Genomic DNA, 21411 nt, shown 5'->3' with positions numbered 1-21411 from the left:
ACCTTTAGGATGCAGGGGATGATGGGACCCACGTATGGGGTGAATTTGTCCCCAAAGGTCAGAGGGAGGTAGATGAACATCATGATGTATCCGTCTCTGACGTGAGAAGCGATGTCCACTTTACTGGCCGTCTGGACCACGTCTGGCATCAGTTTGTCCAGCTTCTCCACACCTAACGCTGCCATCACCTCAGCCAGACCTAACAGAGGAATACAGCACAACATTAATACAATTAATTCATTTTAATTAATTAATTAATTTCTGTCTGACGCACCCACCGCTAGCCTAGCTTAGCACAAATACTGGAGGTAAACGGCTTCAGCTAGCATACTGCTCCCAATAAGTGGCAAAATAACGCCAACATTTTCCTATTTACTTCTTGTGATTTGTATAGTCACGGCGTGTTCAAATAACAAGGTCACATGAGACACAGCCATTTTCTAACCATATACTGGGAACTATATTCTCAGAAGGAGAAGCACTGCTACTTCGTCTTTGTGCTAAGCTAGGCTAGCGGTGGGTGCGTCAGACAGAGTTACGGCACGGAGATGAGAAGGGTGTGTATGGACTTATCTAACTCTGGGGGATGCGGTGAATAAGATAAAGTCCCAAAAAGTCGGCGTGTTCCTTTAAGTTAAATAATTGTGTTTTTCCCTAATAAAGGGACAATCTATATATTGAGTAATTACGTTCTAAGTCTCTTCTTTTAAGAGCACATGTCATCCTCTGGGGAAAGGTGCACTTCAAGCCCTGGTAGTGTGTGTGTGTGTGTGTGTATTCTGCATCTCTCTGCTTCCCTCTAATGGTGCAGTGAATCACCTTGAGCGGCACCAGAGCGGTCCACAGAGCTCTGTTCTGACGCCAGCGTCTCCATGAGCCACGGCACCAGATCATCGAAGCAAGACTCGCCCATACCCTTCACCATGGCACCCAGAGCCTTAGCAGACACGGTCCGCACCTGAGAGAGATTGACAGACGCCATTAAAAACAGCCTTCCCATATAACACGGTTTATGAGTGGGCTTTAAGAGTTTCCACGGATCAGTGCAGACTATCTTACCTCGGGCACGGGGTCCAACAGAGACGCTTTGAGTCCTGGAATCACGCTGGGTAGGTATGGAGACAGATCCTAAAAACAAAAAAAGATATTAGAGCATTGAGCCACTCAAGGCCGTGTGTTACAGTGATTTACCATGGTTAACAGGTGTTCTTGTCTAAACTTAAGCTTTTTAAAAAGCATTTAATTCTAATAGAATTATATATAAATAATCAGAACGAACCATTTTAAACTGCAGGCTGTATGCGGATGCTCAAGCCACAATATTTATTTACAAAACAAATACATTAAAAACAGTTATATAAATAACTGAATGCACTGAAATATTAAATAAATAATAAAACTGCTATTACAATACCAGTGAAAAGTTTGGAATCATTAAGAATTTTTTGTTTGTTTTTGACAAACAAGTCTCTTGCTCCGGTCAAAAATATAGTAATAACAGAAATATTATTGAAATTTAAAATAACTGTTTTCTTTCTGATTGTATATTTTAAAATGTAATATATTATTTATTAATTTTCAGATTCAGTGTCTTCAGTGTCACATGATCCTTCAGAAATCATTCTAATATGATGATTTGCTGCTCAAGAAACATTTCTGATTATTATCAATGTTGAAAACAGTTGTGCTGCTTTATATTTTTGTGGAAACTGATAGATTTATTTTCAGGATTCTATGATGAAAAGAACAGCATTTATTTTAAATAATTTTTTTTGTAACATTATAAATGTCTTAACTGTCACTTTTGATCAATTTAATGTGTCCTTGCAGAATACATTTTTCCAACAACTATTTTTTTTAATGAACTTTTGAAGGGTATTGTATGTGTATCTTTTGTTTTTGAATGGTTGCAAATGTGGCTCATCCAATCCGCTTGGATTTCTTGGGTAAAAAAAAAAAAAAAGGAACCAGAGGTTGTCAACTTTTCAACATTTCTAACATCAACACAGTATTTAGGTTGCGGTCAGGTGAGAATCATGTCCTACCCTCTGGTCGGTTAGCGAGTACATGTTTCCGATGATCTGCGCGGCCATCTTGCGCGTGTCGGTGGATCGGTCCTGGAACGCTCTCTGGACGATGGGCATTATCAGAGCCAGAGACGGAGCGTCGATGAAGTGCACAAACTTGGTGTCCAGCAGCGTTTGCAGGCAGTGATGCGTCCTATGAGACGGGTCAGTCAAAGCGTCCAGCAGGATGGGGGTGATCGCTGCCGAATTCACAATATCAGTTCAGTGTCATCACAACATTAAAGCCCCAGTCCTTTAACACTGTGTATGCCACACCTCCCACCCAAACAAAGCAAGCAGATTTACACAACAAACAGACCCCTGGGATTCTTTCAAACATCCTAGACTGATAAATAATGCTTTAAGCACATTCTTCAAACATGAATGTTTCATACCCAGGATCTCAGGGTTGCGGATAACAGAGCCGATCTGTCGGAGCGCTTGCTGACCGGCCTTCTGCACCTTCACATGAGAGTCCGTCAGAACCTCCGTCAGCTTGGGGACGATGTTCGGCAGACACGAGGACAACTGCTTAGGAGCACAGTACGCCATCGCACCCAACAACTCCACGGACCCTACACACGGATTAAACAGAAAACTAAAACACTATGCTTCATGTATGATAGTGATAATGATTAACAACAAAAATATACATATTGAATAAATAATAATATATAATTATAAAGATTAAAATAAAAAACATTTATAATTAAATATAAAATAATACATTTAAAACATTCTGCGTTTCCATGTGAGACAGTGATAATGATTAATAAAAAATATATGAAATAAATAATTATAATTAAAATATTATAATAAAATTAAAATAATAAAATAAACAATGCTCTGCAGAGACAGTGATAATGATTAATTATAAAATACAAATATTAATAATCTAAAATACATAAGTATTTAAGAAACCATAAATATAATTAAAATACAAAATACTATAAGAAATAATTAGACAATGCTCTGCATTTCCATGTGAGATGGTGATTAATACAAATATAATAATAATAATAATATAAAATAAAAAATGGTAATTATAATAAAATATTATCATTATAATAATTAGAATAAAATGTCCTATAATAAAAAAAACTTTTTTTTATTAAACGTACTAAATTAAAAATTTTAATTAAAAAATAATTATAGGGCTGAACACTACACTCTCAAAAACTATTTAGCTTCCCAATAATTCACATAAAAAAAAAAACCACAAATTAATTTTTACACATTCATATGGTAAATCCACATGGGTAATATCTGAAATGAATGCGGTGTCTGCATGTAACAGTGCAGTGAGCAGCAGACCTGCTTTGGTTCTCCAGGACTCCTCCTCCAGCGCCACCAGCAGAGACGGCAGCACCAGCTTCACCCCGTGAGCGCTCAGATTCCTCATCACGGCCTTGGCACAGTCATCCGCAGCCTGACACAGCAAAACAACACATCATGACGCCGCATGTAGAGTAAAGGACACATGCATTCATTTACAATATTATATATGTGTCCATCTTTAGTGAAAGCAGAATAAAAGTGACAATACACAGACACAGTCAATAAAAACATCTGATTATCATAGCATATGTGATAATGGCTGCACAATATATCGTTTTAGCATCAATATCGCAATGATAGTCACAATAAAAAGGGAAAGACTTGCAGTCTTCACACCTACTTGAACCAAATATCGAAAATACATCATGTAAATAGACAAGTGGTCAAATGCAAAGACCACAAGTGTGGGCAAAAAAACTGAGTTCGTACCTCTCTGACGTACTGGTTCCCATCACCAAAACAGAGCAGCAGGTGCGGGAGGACGTGGACCACATACGGTTCAAATAACTTCCCCAGCATGTTACACAACATCTCAAACGCGAACAGAGCACCTGTGAGAGAGAACATTAAGGGCTTGGTATTACCTTCAACTCTTACTATTTTTCTTCATGCTCTAGCTCAATTATAACATGCTACTTTATTACATTTTTTTCTTAAATGTTTAACTTTCTGTGGAAAGGAAGAGACTCGAACCTGCTTCACCCACATGTGCACCACAACTCAGGCACTAACCACTAGCTCAAAATCAGTCCATTATTTCATCATTATTTAACTAGTTAATATCATTGGTTTACTTAATTTCAGTTCACTTTTTGCATCGTTTTAATGTATTTATTTATTATTAATAAACAATTTTTTTTTTAAATGATAGGTTTCCACACATGAATCGTCTCCTCTGAATCCAGAGTTTAAACCCACTGAAAGTGTTTGTGATGTGCTGGAGGAGACTTTACAGAGTGCTGGACTCTTGCATTGACAATACAAGATCTTGACCAAAAACTGATGCACCTCCTGATGGAAATAACATCACATTTATTTCCATCAAACATATGACATGTTAGAATTATAATAATCCCTGCAATAATGATCCAATCACAGACTCTTAAACATTAGCCTATTTAAATCCAAACAGCGACTTTTTTTTGGTCAGGCAGTGTATAAATATAATAAAATATTATTTTTACAAAAAAAAAAATACATATAACATTTGTAGAGGTCGACCGATTCATCGGTTTTGCCGATAAATCGGCACCGATAGTTGATTGGTGGAACTATCGTTATCGGCAAAAATACATACCGATAGTTTTTCCTGGTTGCGTCCGTTGCTGGAGCGGCTGAGAAGCGCGCGCTGTCATTCATTACACAGTAAAGCCTCTGTTATACTTTCCGCGACCGCGATGGCGCGAGGGTCCGCGTGACGTAAAAATCGTCATCGGGGGTGCGCGCGGAGGCTCGTTGCGGACTGGCGCGTGCCTCCCATTTTTTGTGACCGCGCGGACCAAGGGCGCGCGTTCATTAGGTTAAAACCGCGAAAGAGATGGAAATAACATGGACGCCGAATTTGAAAAAACGGAAAACGCGTGGATTCTAGAAATAGAACCAATGCCTATTTTTCACGCAAGCCTGTTGGAAGCGTTTCCAGGCAAAATAGAATAGGAAAAGATGTTTATATGTCATTTTGACACGAATACATATTAATAAATGTCATTTTGATGTTTGAAAGTGTCTAGGTTTTGACATAAATGCAAATATAAACTATAAATATTTAATATATTATCGATTATACTGGCCAGACCGATCTACTGCGCATGCGTTTAACGCGTTTACCGAGCGGACCTCAGCAGAAAGTATAAATACAAGTAGTCCGCGTCCGAGCTGTGCGCAGCTGTCGTGTACGCGTCCAAACTGGAGTATAACAGAGGCTTAAGAGAGAGCTGAGAAGGGTCTGCTGGCATCATGCAGTACAAGAGCGGCCTCTAGAGGTGTAATAAAAACTATCACTGATGCCTCCTGTTGTTTATTTCGACACGTGATTCTGCGTGCTGCACTGCACTGAGAGCACTTGCTGCGTGGAGAGCGCTGATATCAGACGCGCGTTTAAACACCGACAGCTAAAAATGTATGTATACAGAACATTTTGTCATATCATTATAAAGTGATTAATTTATTGACTAAATGCTGCATTAGTAGAGAAAGAACAGCACAACAGTATGTTTGTTTGCCTTCGAGGCTGAGAGGACGCTAACGTTAGTAGTACCTCAAGCGGTTAAAACACTGACAAAAATAAACGTAAGTCCGACCCGAATGTTTAATGTCACAATTGTTACCATCTATTTGCATTAGTTTATATCCAGCTGGTCACTTTTATGCATTAAATATGCAGAGAAGTTGCATATTTAAAGCTAGAGACGTAAGATAGCAAACTGATATGTTCATACAGCCGACAGAAACTAAACAAATCAGAAAAGCATTCGGTTTTGGTTATTTTTTCATCATCACTTTAATACATATTTTGTTATTTTGATTAGATAATCATCAAGTGTTTATAAAATAGAAGCAAAAGTGTGAGACTATACATGTAATATAATATTTATATCATTTTAATGCTCTGGCATTGTAGATATTTAAAGTTGCATGGCCATCTTTAAGCATGACTGTGGATTTATATGAAATGATAACACTTACAATAAAATTCCATATGTAACATTAACTAAGGTTAATAACTGCTGTATAAGGATTGTTCATTGTTTGCTTGTTAATTAACATGTACTAATACATTTTTAAATTAAGGTTTTTATTTTTTAACCAAAGTTAATTCACTATCAAACTAAAATGAATGATCAAGGTGCAATTTGTTTTTATCCAGTATCAATTTTAAAAACTATCGGTTGATTAATCGATTATCGGCAAGTATGGCCCAACCTAGCTATCGGTATCGGTAAAATCCACTATCGGTCAACCTCTAATCATTTGTCATGCCAATAAAGCACACTTCACTGAAATTTAATGCATTCGTTTTCTCCTTAAACAATGCTTTGTAAGCCGCCACCGCCTCTCCGCCCTCACCTTCTCTGCGTCTGGAGTTCTTCTTGTCCTGGATGGCGTCTGTCAGAGTGCTCATGATCTCCTGCTGTTTGAGAGACAGGATTCCCAGACCTTTGACCAGCCCGGCCAGCCCGTAAGCGGCTCCCTTCCGCTCGGCGTATTTATCGCTCTCCAACAGGAGCTGCAAGAGCTTCCGCACCATCCCACCAGCGTCCTCCTTTATAGCAGGAACCAGAGGAGGGAGACAACTCGCCACCGACTCCTGAACCTGAGCAGGACCAGACAGAGAGGGATGCATGGGAATATTTTAACGCTGTCATTTATATGCATCACTAAACTGTCACTCAATGAGACAAATAACCAAACAGTAATTACAAATACATATATATATAATACACACACACACACACACACACACTATATAGCAAATCTCAACTGCTTGATTGCTTGTATCATAGCAAAATGTAACTATATTATCGGCCAGCTCTAATCTGCTAAATGCGAATATGAATATTAAGATCATGTTAAAGGAGAACTCCGGTCAATTTTAACATTGAGCTCATTTTTTTGTAAATTTGGAGTGCTGTCAATACAGAAAACAATGACAAAAATCTGTGTTGCCTACACCATGTTATCCTCTTTTTAAAATTTGCACCCTGTTGACTTCAATGGGGCAAGTTTTAAACCTGCTTTTAGCCTCTTAACATCCTTGATGTGTCATTACAAGTGTCCAGCCATGTGAGTGATTCCTTCAGAGTGATCACGGGTGAATCTGACTGCAGTAGATGTGAAAGATATGAATAAAAATGATGTTATTTCAGCCAGCGCACATACCTGTATTTACATCCTGTTTTCGGTCGAAGTCCACAGTAATCGATTGTCGAGTTCACGTGCATAGGTCTATCACGCGCGTGAACTCGACAATCGACTACTGTGGACTTCGACCGAAAACAGGATGTAAATACAGGTATGTGCGCTGGCTGAATTAACATCATTTTTATTAATATCTTTCACATCTACTGCAGTCAGATTCACTCGTGTTCACTCTGAAGGAATCACTCACATGACCTGTGCACTTGTAATGACACATCAAGGATGTTAAGAGGCTAAAAGCAGGTTTAGTACTTGCCCCATTGAAGTCAACAGGGTGCAAATTTTAAAAAGACGATAACACGGTGTAGGCAACACCGATTTTTGTCGTTGTTCTCTGTATTGACAGCACTCCAAATTTACAAAAAAAATTAGCTCAATGTTAAAATTGACCGGAGTTCTCCTTTAATCATGCATGGACAAGCTGGTTTGTAGGGCTGGGACAATACACCTATCTCCCGATTCGATACTATCACGATGCTTGGGTGCCGATACAATATTAAAATATAATATATACAATATATGCCGATTCGATGTTGCAATGCGTTTTTTTTTTACATTAGACCATGGGAAAAAGCTAAATCATACACGTATACAGACTGTACATGATGTATACGATGAGTCACATTTACAAAAACAATTCATTACATCTTTCTGATTTATTTCAGAAGCATCATCCAGTACTACATTCTCTTGAATAAAACAGTCACTTGTCGCCACCTAGTGGCGAATCGATGTAATCGATAAATGCATTATTTTAAGCGCCAAATTTCTATCAAAAGCTGATTTACTCTGTTTTGATCGCTAGACATCAGTGTTTATATTTGAACTTTAAACTTTTATCCCAGTACTTCTGTGATAATATGAACTATTGTATCACAGAAATAATGATACTATGAGGTTTGTGAAGTTGTTTTATGACAACTCTCTCCGGGTCAGCGGCAGCGCCAACACAGATCTGAATGCTGCGATATGATTTTGTCAAAGGTTTAATAGACAGAAGAATTGGAAGAAGATCGCGTGAGTGTTTGAATCGAGATCACAGTGAGGGCTTTTCAGTGCTTTCAGTCTCACGTCTCTTCCTCGCATCCACTTGGGACATTACGACACTTAACACTCATAGATAACGACACATTTCATCCTCTGTTGGAACAAAAGTGGCTAACTTCTGTCAACCTCATCTATAAGCAAGGACAAAAATAAAGCAATTTAATTTGAATTAATAATTCGATTCTGTAAACAAAGCCCTACTGCTATGAAACAATGGAGTATTGTGAAAAGTGCTATAAAAATAAACTTGACCATCTGAGATGGATGTTAATACAAAGTAAAGAAGCAAAAATAGCTTCAGACCTGTTGTGACGGAGTTGAGAGGGCAGTGATCAGCTTGGCCATGATGGGTTTGACTTTCGGGTCACTCTTGTCCAGATGTTTGGCCAGCGAGCCCATGAGGATGACCACACTCTGCCTCACAGAGTCATAGCTGGCGTCCTGCGGCGCGCTCTTCAGGAACTCCTCAAACACGGGCAGCAGAGAGCTCACGTTGTCCTGCGAGACAGAAACAGTGAGTGAACATGGCTTCAGGAGAATGAGAGCGAGGCTGGCGGGGCGTCTGATGGAGTAACACTACCTTGCCGTGTGTGTTGAGAGCGGACAGTGCCGCTTCCAGCATGCAGCGCCGCACCTCTGTGTGTCTGTCGTTTAGAGCGTCAGGCACGAAGAACAGGAACAGGGGCAACACCTGACTCTCATCCAAGAACTCGGCCAGTTTATTCAGCGCCAGAGCAATGCCACACCTGCACACAGGAAACGCATCACTCACAAGCCCGTCCACCTGATATATGACTCCGGGTGATTTCAACTCAATGCTGTAGCTTGATGTTGATTATCACAAATAATCCTTTGTAAGTCACTTTGTAAACTCGCAAGAAATGCATTATAATGGGAGTTCTGCGGGCAAATGTGAAGCACCGGGAATGTTTAATATACATTTTGAAGGTATAACCAGAATATTACAGGTCTAATATTACAGGAGACTAACATAACAACCTTGTCTGTTTCAAGTTATCCAATCATTTCCCTCATGCCTTGAAAAGCTAAACAAGTCAACTTTTTCTTGATGTAATGAATTAAAGAATGAAATCAAAAATGACCTACTTAAACTACATAAAAAACACAAATAAAATAAAAAAATCACAGATTGCCAAAGATGTTGTTCAAATTCATCATAAATAAATACAAACTAAAAAAATAAAATAAAAAACTGAAAAAAGTGATATATATATATTTATAGACATTTTTTCTAAGCAAAGTTTTCCAAGTAAATATCTATAATAACTCCACAGTCATCAGGTATATGCTCTTACCTGGCCTCCCATTGGTCTGGAGGAGCTTCAGAAATGATGCGTCCCAGAGCGTCCAGAACCGGAGGAGGTCTCTGAACACAAAACACACACAAATCCCTGAGCATCACTCAAAGCCGTCCCATTCAAACGACAATCCAGAGTGATTCGCCTTCACAATGATGGCCATTCAATTTTAAATATTAGGGCAATGAATAAAAAAAAAAAACGAATTATAAAAGCCCGTCTGAGTGATTTATGACACTTAACACAACGGCTTTAATTTCCCAGATGAATTTCAATTAAGCGCTACAAGGCTTGATTAAATATTGATGTCTGGGTCCTAAATCTCCCGTGTGAGAGACTCACGTAGAGTTTCTGATGGTAGAGCTCAGTGAGCTGGGCCAGAACGGTGGCCGATTGCTCCTGGTACTGGCTGACGGCGCTGGACAAAGCCTCGGCACCCGCCGACCGCACCGCCTCCTCGTGGTGGATCACATCCTCGATCAGGAGCGGACAGAGTTCAGGGACCAGATCCAGACACAGAGCCTGCCAGAGTCTGAGACACACACACACACAGCATGAGCAACACTCACCACTGCAGAGCATTTCAACAATAAATCAATGATTCACTGCTGGATTAGGTGTTTAAAAATCATTGTAAAGCTGCTGAAATAATGGATTTTATATACAGTACTATGCAAAAGTCTTAGTTTTAGATATTTATATATTTTGCTGTAGTGTGTCAGTAGGAAATATCAGTTACAAACATTCCTTTTGCCATTAATTGTAATAATCCAGTGAGATTTGTGTATGCACAAGGAGTCTGACAACAGCCGGTCTGATCTGATCTCACCATCATCGAGTCAGTAACAGAAAAAACTGAGACCGACTAAAACCAGAAGAACTGCGGCAACAAGACGTCGCTTTCTTCAAGCGTCTCGGAGACATTGCCAGAGTTCTTCTGGATTTAGTCCGGTGAAATAATGTAGATTTTAGATCATTTCATTGTATTTTGACACTAATGCATTCACTTTAGAAATGTAGACAATTTTAGTTGAAGAAACTTTTTTAAATATATTTTTATATAATTACCAGGTGAATTTTTTTTTTGGACAAATTTTTTTTTAGGTTTTTTTTTTTTGAAGGCAAATGCCTTTTAACTTCAGAAACGTCCATGATTTTAGCTGGTGACAATTAATTTTTTTTATTTGATTTGATGTTATTAAATTTTATTTCAACACAAATGCATTAAAAATACATATATATATGTTTTTTTATTTTTATTTTATTTTACTGTGACAATTTATTTCATTTTTTAAAAATTTCCATTATTTTAGGATGGAGAAATTCTGTTTAAAAAAAAAAAAAAAAATTTGACACAAATGAGAAATGTTGGCTATAAAACAGCAGTTCATTTCCATAGAATAGCCCGGATGGCTTTCCTAACATCTGTGAACAGCACTGGAGTCCACATGACGAACCATTTCCCAGAGCCCCGTTTTCAAATTAGCTTGAGTGTAATTCTCTGGAGTGAGTTTGGAAAACAGCTTTATCCCGAACCAAACTCTGATGTGAAACTGATTAGGACCAGCACCACAGGCTGCAGTGTGAAAGAGTGATTCTACGCTAAAACTGCATGACTCACTTCTCTGCCAGAGCTCTGCCCTCCTCCTCCACATCGAATTTGGCCACCCACAGTCTCCTCAGCATCTTCAGACCGCTGGCGTCAGCGCTGTCGGTGGGTAACGCCAACTCCATCTCCAGCAGACCCTGCGAGAGTCAGTCCACAGGTTTAATTACAAACACTTCAAAGTATACTGTCAATACAAAGTAGGGCTGCGCGATTAATCGCACTTAAACCGATTTGGCTTAACGGCATTTTGAAATCGCAAAGGCTGCGATTATTTGTCATTGATGATCGGCTCTGTAAACGCTGCTCCGTCTGAAAGCACTGAGAGGCACTTATAACGTGCATTTGAAAAAGAACATCTTTCCAAACACAAGAAGCATTTATGAACCTCTAGTCCAACAAAAGACAACATTTAATAACATGCTTTTCCTCCAAACTCACTTCATAACAACAGTTGAGCTCCTCCTGTGAGATGATGTGCTTCTTACACAGAATGAGGCAGTCGTGTGTTTATTAGTCATGTTTAATCAATCAAAGCTTTTCAATCTTTTGTTTATTCAGATACAGTGATAGGGATTTCCTGAAATGATGCGCGTTATCGTAAATCTGCGGCAGGGCATTTTTAGCATGTGTGTGAGACACCCTCTGGTGTTCAGATGGATATGTGGTGTGTGTGTGTGTGTGTGTGTGACACCCTCTGGTGTTCAGATGGATATGTGGTGTGTGTGTGTGAGACACCCTCTGGTGTTCAGATGGATATGTGGTGTGTGTGTGTGTGTGTGTGTGTGTGTGTGTGTGACACCCTCTGGTGTTCAGATGGATATGTGGTGTGTGTGTGTGTGTGTGTGTGAGACACCCTCTGGTGTTCAGATGGATTTGTGGTGTGTGTATGTGAGACGCCTTCTGGTGTTCAGATGGATGTGTGTGTGTGTGAGAGACGCCCCCTGGTGTTCAGATGGATATGTGGTGTGTGTGTGAGAGACGCCCCCTGGTGTTCAGATGGATATGTGGTGTGTGTGTGAGAGACGCCCCCTGGTGTTCAGATGGATATGTGGTGTGTGTATGTGAGACACCCTCTGGTGTTCAGATGGATATGTGGTGTGTGTGTGTGTGTGTGTGTGTGTGTGTGTGTGTGTGTGTGTGTGTGTGTGTGTGTGTGTGTGTGTGTGTGAGAGAGAGACACCCTCTGGTGTTCAGATGGATATGTGGTGTGTGTATGTGAGACGCCCTCTGGTGTTCAGATGGATATGTGGTGTGTGTGTGAGAGACGCCCCCTGGTGTTCAGATGGATATGTGGTGTGTGTGTGAGAGACGCCCCCTGGTGTTCAGATGGATATGTGGTGTGTGTGTGAGAGACGCCCCCTGGTGTTCAGATGGATATGTGGTGTGTGTATGTGAGACACCCTCTGGTGTTCAGATGGATATGTGGTGTGTGTGTGTGTGTGTGTGTGTGTGTGTGTGTGAGAGAGAGACACCCTCTGGTGTTCAGATGGATATGTGGTGTGTGTATGTGAGACGCCCTCTGGTGTTCAGATGGATATGTGGTGTGTGTGTGTGTGTGTGTGTGTGTGAGACACCCTCTGGTGTTCAGATGGATTTGTGGTGTGTGTATGTAAGACGCCTTCTGGTGTTCAGATGGATGTGTGTGTGTGTGTGTGTGTGTGAGACACCCTCTGGTGTTCAGATGGATTTGTGGTGTGTGTATGTGAGACGCCTTCTGGTGTTCAGATGGATGTGTGTGTGTGTGTGTGTGTGTGTGTGTGTGTGTGTGTGTGTGTGTGTGTGTGAGAGACGCCCTCTGGTGTTCAGATGGATATGTGGTGTGTGTGTGAGAGACGCCCCCTGGTGTTCAGATGGATATGTGACGTGTGTGTGTGTGTGTGTGTGTGTGTGTGAGAGACGCCCTCTGGTGTTCAGATGGATATGTGGTGTGTGTATGTGAGACACCCTCTGGTGTTCAGATGGATATGTGGCGTGTGTGTGTGTGAGACGCCCTCTGGTGTTCAGATGGATTTGTGGTTTGTGTGTGTGTGTGTGTGTGTGTGTGTGAGACGCTCTCTGGTGTTCAGATGGATATGTGGTGTGTATATGTGAGACACCCTCTGGTGTTCAGATGGATATGTGGTGTGTGTGTGTGTGTGTGTGTGTGTGTGTGTGTGAGAGAGAGACACCCTCTGGTGTTCAGATGGATATGTGGTGTGTGTGTGTGTGTGTGTGTGTGTGAGACACCCTCTGGTGTTCAGATGGATTTGTGGTGTGTGTATGTAAGACGCCTTCTGGTGTTCAGATGGATGTGTGTGTGTGTGTGTGTGAGACACCCTCTGGTGTTCAGATGGATTTGTGGTGTGTGTATGTGAGACGCCTTCTGGTGTTCAGATGGATGTGTGTGTGTGTGTGTGTGTGTGTGTGTGTGTGTGTGTGTGTGTGTGTGTGTGTGTGAGAGACGCCCTCTGGTGTTCAGATGGATATGTGGTGTGTGTGTGAGAGACGCCCCCTGGTGTTCAGATGGATATGTGACGTGTGTGTGTGTGTGTGTGTGTGTGTGTGTGTGTGAGAGACGCCCTCTGGTGTTCAGATGGATATGTGGTGTGTGTATGTGAGACGCCCTCTGGTGTTCAGATGGATATGTGGCGTGTGTGTGTGTGAGACGCCCTCTGGTGTTCAGATGGATTTGTGGTTTGTGTGTGTGTGTGTGTGTGTGTGTGTGAGACGCTCTCTGGTGTTCAGATGGATATGTGGTTTGTGTGTGTGTGAGACGCCCTCTGGTGTTCAGATGGATATGTGGGGGGTGTGTGTGTGTGTGTGAGACGCCCTCTGGTGTTCAGAAGGAGCATTTACTACCGATGAGCCGTGCTGCACTGACAAGCTGCACATAAAATAATCGCAGCCTTTGCCAAATCACGTGCGGTTTCATTGCGATTAATTGTGCAGCCCTAATACTGTCAATACAAACGTGTTCAAAGGCAAGATGACATCAGATAGGTACTGACCCTCAGCGCAGCGTCTCTGACAGAGAAGCACGAGGACAGTAAAGCCTCCAGCAGAACGTCGATCTCAGGCTGTTCGGCAAGCGCACATCCCTCCTGCCCTCCAGCGCTGGTACACAGAGCCGTCAGACAGTCTGATGCCAGCACCTACAACACACACACACACACACGGTCACAACACAACTCTCCTCAAATACTGTGTGTCTCTTGATTCGAGGCTCTACCTGAAGGCGAATGGTGGACGTGCCGATCACTTTGGTCAAAAGCAGCAGCATACTGACTCTGGGCAGCAGCTCTGGGCCAGTCTGGACAAACAGGAAGACACATTCATGATAAACTCTTAGACATGGATAGAATCAACATATGCACAACAAATCAATGTATGCACGAAAATATCAAAATATGCACGCATGACAATTTATTAATTGCAAATCAGAGATGGAGATTCTGAATAAGCCACTGACATGAAACATTCATAAATCAAAACAACAAAATTCATGTAATATTTCATATCACATATCACAACAACAAAATTCATATCATCATATCCCAGCGCACCGAAGTGTGGTCAACCATTTATTAATTCCCTTAATCAAAAACAAAAAGACATCAGAAAATCACATGAGATCGCTGCAGACTAGCAAATGACAACGATTCAGACAAATAAATAAAAAAAATTCTTGTTCCAGAAGCCGTTTCAATTGGATATGTGTCACGATAGGGGAAAAAAGGTCTGTTCAAATCAATAATTATAATGATAACTATATTAGTGTCCACACCAGCGGACGATAGTGTCCTGTTTTTTTTTATAAGCGCGCTGCAGTTTTGTCGTCTGCCGCTTCAATGCTCAGGCTCTTAAAGCAGGAGGAAATCTGATTGGCTGTCAATGTTTTTAGCGTTCATCAGCTGGAAAAAAATCATTGTGAAAGTGATTCAAAAGATTCACAGTTTCTCTGTGTCGTTATCTTAATAGCTGAGGTGTGGACTCTGGTATTCATTATATAATCAGAACTATATCTTTATCGTTATAACTATAGTCATCATCCTTGGTGTGAACAGCCCTTAAAAACGGCATTCACTTGCATGCTAATTAGGTATGTAGAAGAACATTTACATATTCTCATTTTTAATATCTGACCAAACCCACAGAACTTAGGAACTGATTTCAAATCTGAAATGTAAAATTGAATTGAAAAATTCCTGAATGACTTCAGTTAATGCAAAGTTGATGGATCAATAAATCAAAACCACAGATTAATGGCAAAGCAACCAGCCGTACCTCGTCTATGACCGTGTCGTCCGAATGCGCCCGCAGCTGAGCGTGTGTGTTGATGACCTGTAGCGCGCGGGTCATCGTGAGCTCTGTGTCCTCTGAGGATCCGCTGCTCTGACTCAACACAGCCTGAAGAAGCGGGAAACAGAAGGAGAACGCCGGCGCTGGCAGGGCAGACGCTTCTGACCCTGCAATCATTGAGAGGTTCGCCACGTTACAGAAGCTCTATTTATTTTTTTGCACTTTCTTGCACCAAAAGACCTTTTGTAATTTAGGTTTCATGTCCATTTTCTCCCCTCTGCTGCATGTGGGTGTGTGTGTTATTCACCGGGTTTGGCGTCTCTCTGAGGTGTCGTGTGTGTATGCAGCAGTGAGATGGTTCGCTGCGTCGCTGTGTTCAGATCTTCTTGAGCCCAAGCAGGATCCAAATCACACTCTGGCTTCAGCTGACGCAAGGTCACATGACCCACGAGAACCGCTAAACATGTAGAGAGAAAAACTAATTTAAGCCACATTCACACATGAAAGCAAAAGCACGACATCTGTTATTCACACATGCTAAAACAATCAGAACGAACAGCATTAACCCTGTAAAGCCTGACATCTTTTTTTTTTTTATGGAACATTTTATCAAACCTTCAGACAAAATTTAAAAAAAGAATAAAAATTTGCATACGTGTTTCTGCGTATCATATTTGATGCATCAGGCTTTTATGACTAAAATAGTCTGATATAGTGAGAATATGGAGCTCAAACTCAAGGAGGAAAAACACCTCCATTTTATTAAGAGGCCCAAACTAAGCAAAAATAAGCAATTTGGTGCAAATGCTGATATTTATTTGGCCAAAACACAAGATGAAATTCTGATGCTTGTAATGTAAATCGGTGACATCTTTATAACAGTATAGCAGATACTTGCATATTAATACCAGCTGTCACTCTATACCTGCCAATAATATGTCTAAGTAAGATGATATTTACTAAGATCAAATGTTTTATGATCCGTCTCTGTAGTTTTAAAACATACAATGCAATACAATGATGATTGAGAGATGAACAAATAAACCTTCCTCAAAAGCCTGATGATCATATTTGACACTCACATTTGAACATGATTTTTCTAAAAAAAAAAAAAAAAAAAAAAACATTGATGCATGGTCCAGTAAGTGTTTATCTTGAAATATTACTAACAATATTAAAGATAATCTTATGTCTACTAAACAAAAATAGGTTACACTTGTCTTTATTTTAAGGTGTCAGTGTTACAGTTTAATTATATATTTAAGTACAGAGTAATATTAAGTAACTACATGTACTTACTATAGGGTTAGGGTAGGATTAGGGTTTGGTTGAGGGTTAGTTGCATGTAATTATGCATAATTTACTGTTATTAATATGGTAAGTACACATAACATATGTAACAAGGACACTGTAAAATAAAGTTTTACCCAAAAATCATTAAAGATTTCACAGCAAAAGAAACGTGAACTACCATTATACTAAAAGGCCTTTTACTTGCTAATAAAGTATGAACTATCAATCAGACGACAGAAGGCATGTAGGAGTAACAACAGGATTTTCAGCAGTTTTGATCATGCTGATAATCCAGAGGCCTTAGAAATTTGCGCATCAAACATGAAACCGTAGTTTTATAGGGTTAAACATGCATTTGCATTCACAAAAACGTACATGAATCATTTATATATGAAAAGAAGGAAAATTGGAAAAGGAATGGTTACCCAAGTAGTGCAGGTGTTTAGGCATCAGAGTGACGCCGATGCGCAGGAACACGGGTTTGACGCGTGGAGCAGCCACTGGAGACTGCAGGAGGGGAAGAAGAACCTGCACGACCGCAGGAAGATGAACCCAGATCAGAGGAGGACGACGGGCCAGAGTCGCCTCTAACAGACCCATCACACACTGCAGCTCCACGTCCAACTGAGAGAGAACAAGAGAGACGCGTCTCACTGGTGTTACACTTAAAGACACACTTCAAAAGTTAATCGATCACCTGTTTATTCATGTACACCATATTTCACTCTACATCGTTCGTGCTCAACCAACAACAACCGCACTTCCGGGAACTTCATAAAAGGAGTCCCCCCTTTTTCCTTTCGGTTAAGTCATGTGTAAACTTAATATTTAGCACAGAGGTATACATGTGCATGAACACATTTTTTAAAGTCTTAAAGGGTTAGTTCACCCAAAAATGAAAATTCTGTCAGTAATTACTCTTCCTCATGTTGTTCCAACCCTGTAAGACTTTCGTTCATCATCATAACACAAATTAATATATTTTTGATTAAATCTGAGAGCTGGATCATTCCTCCATAGGCTTCTATGTAATCGATATCTGCCATCCCAGAAAAGTGAGTAAAGACATCGTTAAAATAGTCTAAGTGACTACAGTGGCTCAACCTTAAGTTTATCAAGCGACGAGAATACTTTTTGTCCGCAAAAAAACCCTAAAATACCGACTTTATTCAACTCTTCATTTTCTTCTGTGTTCCTCTGAGTGAGTTCACGTAGTGTAACAGCGCAGCAATTCTGGGTTGTACGCCAGAACGGAGGCTCACTATTGGCCAGCATCACACACATGACCAGCGTCGGCCAATAGTGAGCCTCCGTTCTGACGTACAACCCAGAAGCGCTGCGCTGTTACACTACGCCAACAGCTCAGGAGAATGACATGGCAGAGAAGAGATGGTTGAATAAAGTCGTTAATTTTGTTGTTTTTTGCGCACAAAAAGTATTCTCGTTGCTTGATAAACTTAAGGTTGAGCCGCTGTAGTCACTTAGACTATTTTAACGATGTCTTTACTACCTTTTCTGGGATGGCAGATATCAATTACCTAGAAGCCTATGGAGGAGTGAGACAGCTCTCAGATTTAATAAAAAATATCTTAATTTGTGTTATGATGATGAACAAAAGTCTTACGAGGTTGGAACAACATGAGGGCGAGTAATTAATGACAGAATTCTCATATTTGGGTGAACTAAGCCTTTAAACTTAATTGGTTTGTTCACGCTGATGATGTGTTTCGGGTATGACCTCTCACCTCCTGCAATCTCTTGCGGATGCTGGACTCTTTCTCCAGCTGGTTCTGCATCATCTCCTTCTGTTTGCTGGACAGCTGGATCTCCTCTTTGATGCCTTTCTTCTTCTTGATCTCCTGAAGGACAAACACAAGGAGAGGCTCAATCAAATGTGCGGTATAAAACAGAACACACTACACCAGATACTGTCTCCTACAATGCAATGCGCTTAACTTTGTTTCATTGGTCAGTGTGGTGGATGAACAGGATGCTATATTGGCCATGATTTTTAATGTCTAGACTTCATTATTTGGTCATACAAAAGTTAAGACATTTTAATGGTAATGGCTAATGCTGATATAAATGAACAGCCAATATATTATAAAATATTTAACAGGAAATGAGATGTACGTAAAATTATCACCATCACTGAAATTTAATGATATATATTCACTATATATTTTGCACAATATTTAATAGGGCAGTCAACAGATTGACACTAGGTGCCCAAATTTTTACTAGGGCAATTTTTTATGCAAAAAACTTTTGTAAATTTGCAAAATAACTGTTTATCTTCAACATGACAACTAAATTAAACAGGTAATGCAATGAGATGAGAATGTTCTGTATTTCAGTTGGAAATATTTATTGTTGCATACTGTAAATAGTATTTGACTAAACAGTGTACAGTAACTATTCAGTATGCACACTAGAACATAAAGCCCAAAACAACTTGTTCCCTTTAATATTCCAGCAGATTGTTTGCAGTATTTCTCTCTCACCTCTTGAAGCTCCATTTCAATGATCTGCTCTTTGAAGGAATAAGCCTTGTTCTCTCTTTTCATGTTGCCTTTCTTTGTGCTCTCCTGCTGCGCACTGCCAAAAACAACAGCAGGATGAATTCTCATTCATTCAATACCTCAAAAAATGAAGTTCATTCATTCCATCTGGACTGATTCAGTTCACTTTACCTCATAATGATGCTCTTATCATAAAGTTCTCCCTCTGGCGTTCGCATGATTGCATATTCCTGACGCGTCACCTGGATCATCGCATGATTGGACAAGCGCTGGGTCACGTGATCCATGACACGTGGCAGCAGTTTATTTGGAGACAGAAGCGATAGAGAGCCGACAGCATTCTGAACAGCCTACAGCGAAAGAGAGAGACACAATGACAACCATAAATCCAGCAAAAAATCTGACCCGAATCTTAAATGTGTGTCCTATTATATCAATGCAATAATTATATATATATATATATATATATATATATATATATCAAATAAGATGTATATAAAAAGACTGCAATTAAATTATACTCCAAAATTTTACACTATATATGAAGACTTCAGATGCAAAAGCCTCTAAGTGCCATCTGAAATTTTCTTCTAAAATGAGCATTTTTATCAAGCTCGTATATTTATGTTCAGTAATTTCACTTTAATGACAATTAATAGGTAATTTTCACTGCCATTAAAGTGAAATAACTGAACATAAACATACAAGCTTGATAAAAATGATAATTTTAGAAGAAAATTTCTCGTAATCTTAAATCAGAAAAACTTCCCCTCTCTCTTGCAGTGACATCTCTTCTCTTCTCTGATGATGAGGGCGTGGCAACCTGTCACTCACATGAGATCCACCAATAGCAAACCACAAGGACAAACTCAAGCCCCGCCCTACAATTATTCTTGTTCCAGAATCCGTTTCACTTGAATATATACATCACAATAGGGAAGAAAAGACAATCGCAACTTCTCATGCTGGCTTTAAACCCACCTGGTTGTCTGTGTTGGCTTCTAGCAGGCGAGGTAGAATCTTCTCCAGGTGTTTGTCGATGAAATCAGTAGCGTCCATCTTCATAGTGGACAGCAGAGAGGGCCACAACTCAGACCTGATGGCCACTGAAATAGAAAGAGCGTGATTAACAGCTACTGGGATATTCCAGTACAGATGCAATCAAAAGCACTGGGAGAGAGACGGACCGATGGAGGGATGATGGGTAACGATGAGAATATCCAGGGCCAGTTTCTCAGTCTCTGGCAGGTCGTTCCACTGGGCCGCCGCCGAGCAGATAACCCTCAGAGCGTCCAGGAGGATCCTCGGAGCAACATACAAGCGTCCCATCTCAGTCAGCTCACCCGTCTCCGTATAAAGAGCATCTGACGGCAGAATCTGATTCAAGAGACGGAAAAATTAGCAGATTCAATACACGTTCAGCGTTTCCCACAGATTAAAAAGCAATTTGTGGTGGTGGGGGGGAAGAATCAAAATAATTCCTTCGTTAATAATTCGTTACAGAGAACTTTATTATATTAAATATTAATAAAAAAATGCTTCACACCTTCACAAAATCCACACATTTAACACCCTAAAAATGACATAACAGCTTATATAGTGTTTTGACCTCGACAAACCAACTGCATTTTACCGCAAACTTGTGACTAACGTTAGTTAACTTACTAAAGAAGGTGCAATCGCTTGTTTGCTAAGAGTCGGGACTCCAGCATTAACACACTGACAACATTGTATTCAGAATATAAAATATTTTTTGATCTCGTTGATCTCGGATGATCTCGTTTTCATGGAGACAGATGCAGTGTGCACAGAGGTGTGTGTGTGTGTGTGAGAGAGAGAGACGCGTGAGTGACAGAGAGACAAAGGGAGAGCAGGGAAAGGAAATGCAGCTAAACGAATAGCGTAAAAATAAATAAATAAAAATTAATAACGAAACGAAGTGTGTGGCAGCCGGTTTTAATTCTGTGGCGCACCGCCACCAATTAGTCTGTGTGTGGGAAACACTGACGTTAGTGTAAAGT

The 21411-nt window shown here is 40.2% G+C and overlaps 1 protein-coding gene across 1 annotated transcript in view; it reads right to left on the bottom strand.

Moving 5' to 3' along the window:
- gcn1 (GCN1 activator of EIF2AK4) overlaps nt 1–21411 on the bottom strand; it is a 58441-nt gene that overhangs the window by 17051 nt on the left and 19979 nt on the right. Inside the window, exons 19-41 of the mRNA XM_081349652.1 lie at nt 20578–20767; nt 20372–20496; nt 19562–19740; nt 19373–19466; nt 18614–18727; nt 17294–17492; nt 15883–16032; nt 15561–15742; nt 14506–14586; nt 14285–14428; nt 11310–11434; nt 10031–10220; nt 9686–9756; nt 8950–9115; nt 8673–8867; nt 6471–6717; nt 3834–3955; nt 3381–3495; nt 2462–2641; nt 2046–2266; nt 1060–1128; nt 820–958; nt 3–199 (exon numbers count right to left, since the gene is read on the bottom strand). Coding sequence (XP_081205778.1) covers nt 3–199; nt 820–958; nt 1060–1128; nt 2046–2266; nt 2462–2641; nt 3381–3495; nt 3834–3955; nt 6471–6717; nt 8673–8867; nt 8950–9115; nt 9686–9756; nt 10031–10220; nt 11310–11434; nt 14285–14428; nt 14506–14586; nt 15561–15742; nt 15883–16032; nt 17294–17492; nt 18614–18727; nt 19373–19466; nt 19562–19740; nt 20372–20496; nt 20578–20767 — 3495 coding nt within the window. The remainder of the gene's footprint in view (nt 1–2; nt 200–819; nt 959–1059; nt 1129–2045; nt 2267–2461; nt 2642–3380; nt 3496–3833; nt 3956–6470; nt 6718–8672; nt 8868–8949; nt 9116–9685; nt 9757–10030; nt 10221–11309; nt 11435–14284; nt 14429–14505; nt 14587–15560; nt 15743–15882; nt 16033–17293; nt 17493–18613; nt 18728–19372; nt 19467–19561; nt 19741–20371; nt 20497–20577; nt 20768–21411) is intronic.

Source organism: Scardinius erythrophthalmus (assembly GCF_964197995.2).
Source record: "Scardinius erythrophthalmus genome assembly, chromosome: 20".
In the NCBI taxonomy this organism is placed as follows: domain Eukaryota; kingdom Metazoa; phylum Chordata; class Actinopteri; order Cypriniformes; family Leuciscidae; genus Scardinius; species Scardinius erythrophthalmus.
This window is presented reverse-complemented; position numbering and strand designations above follow the sequence as displayed.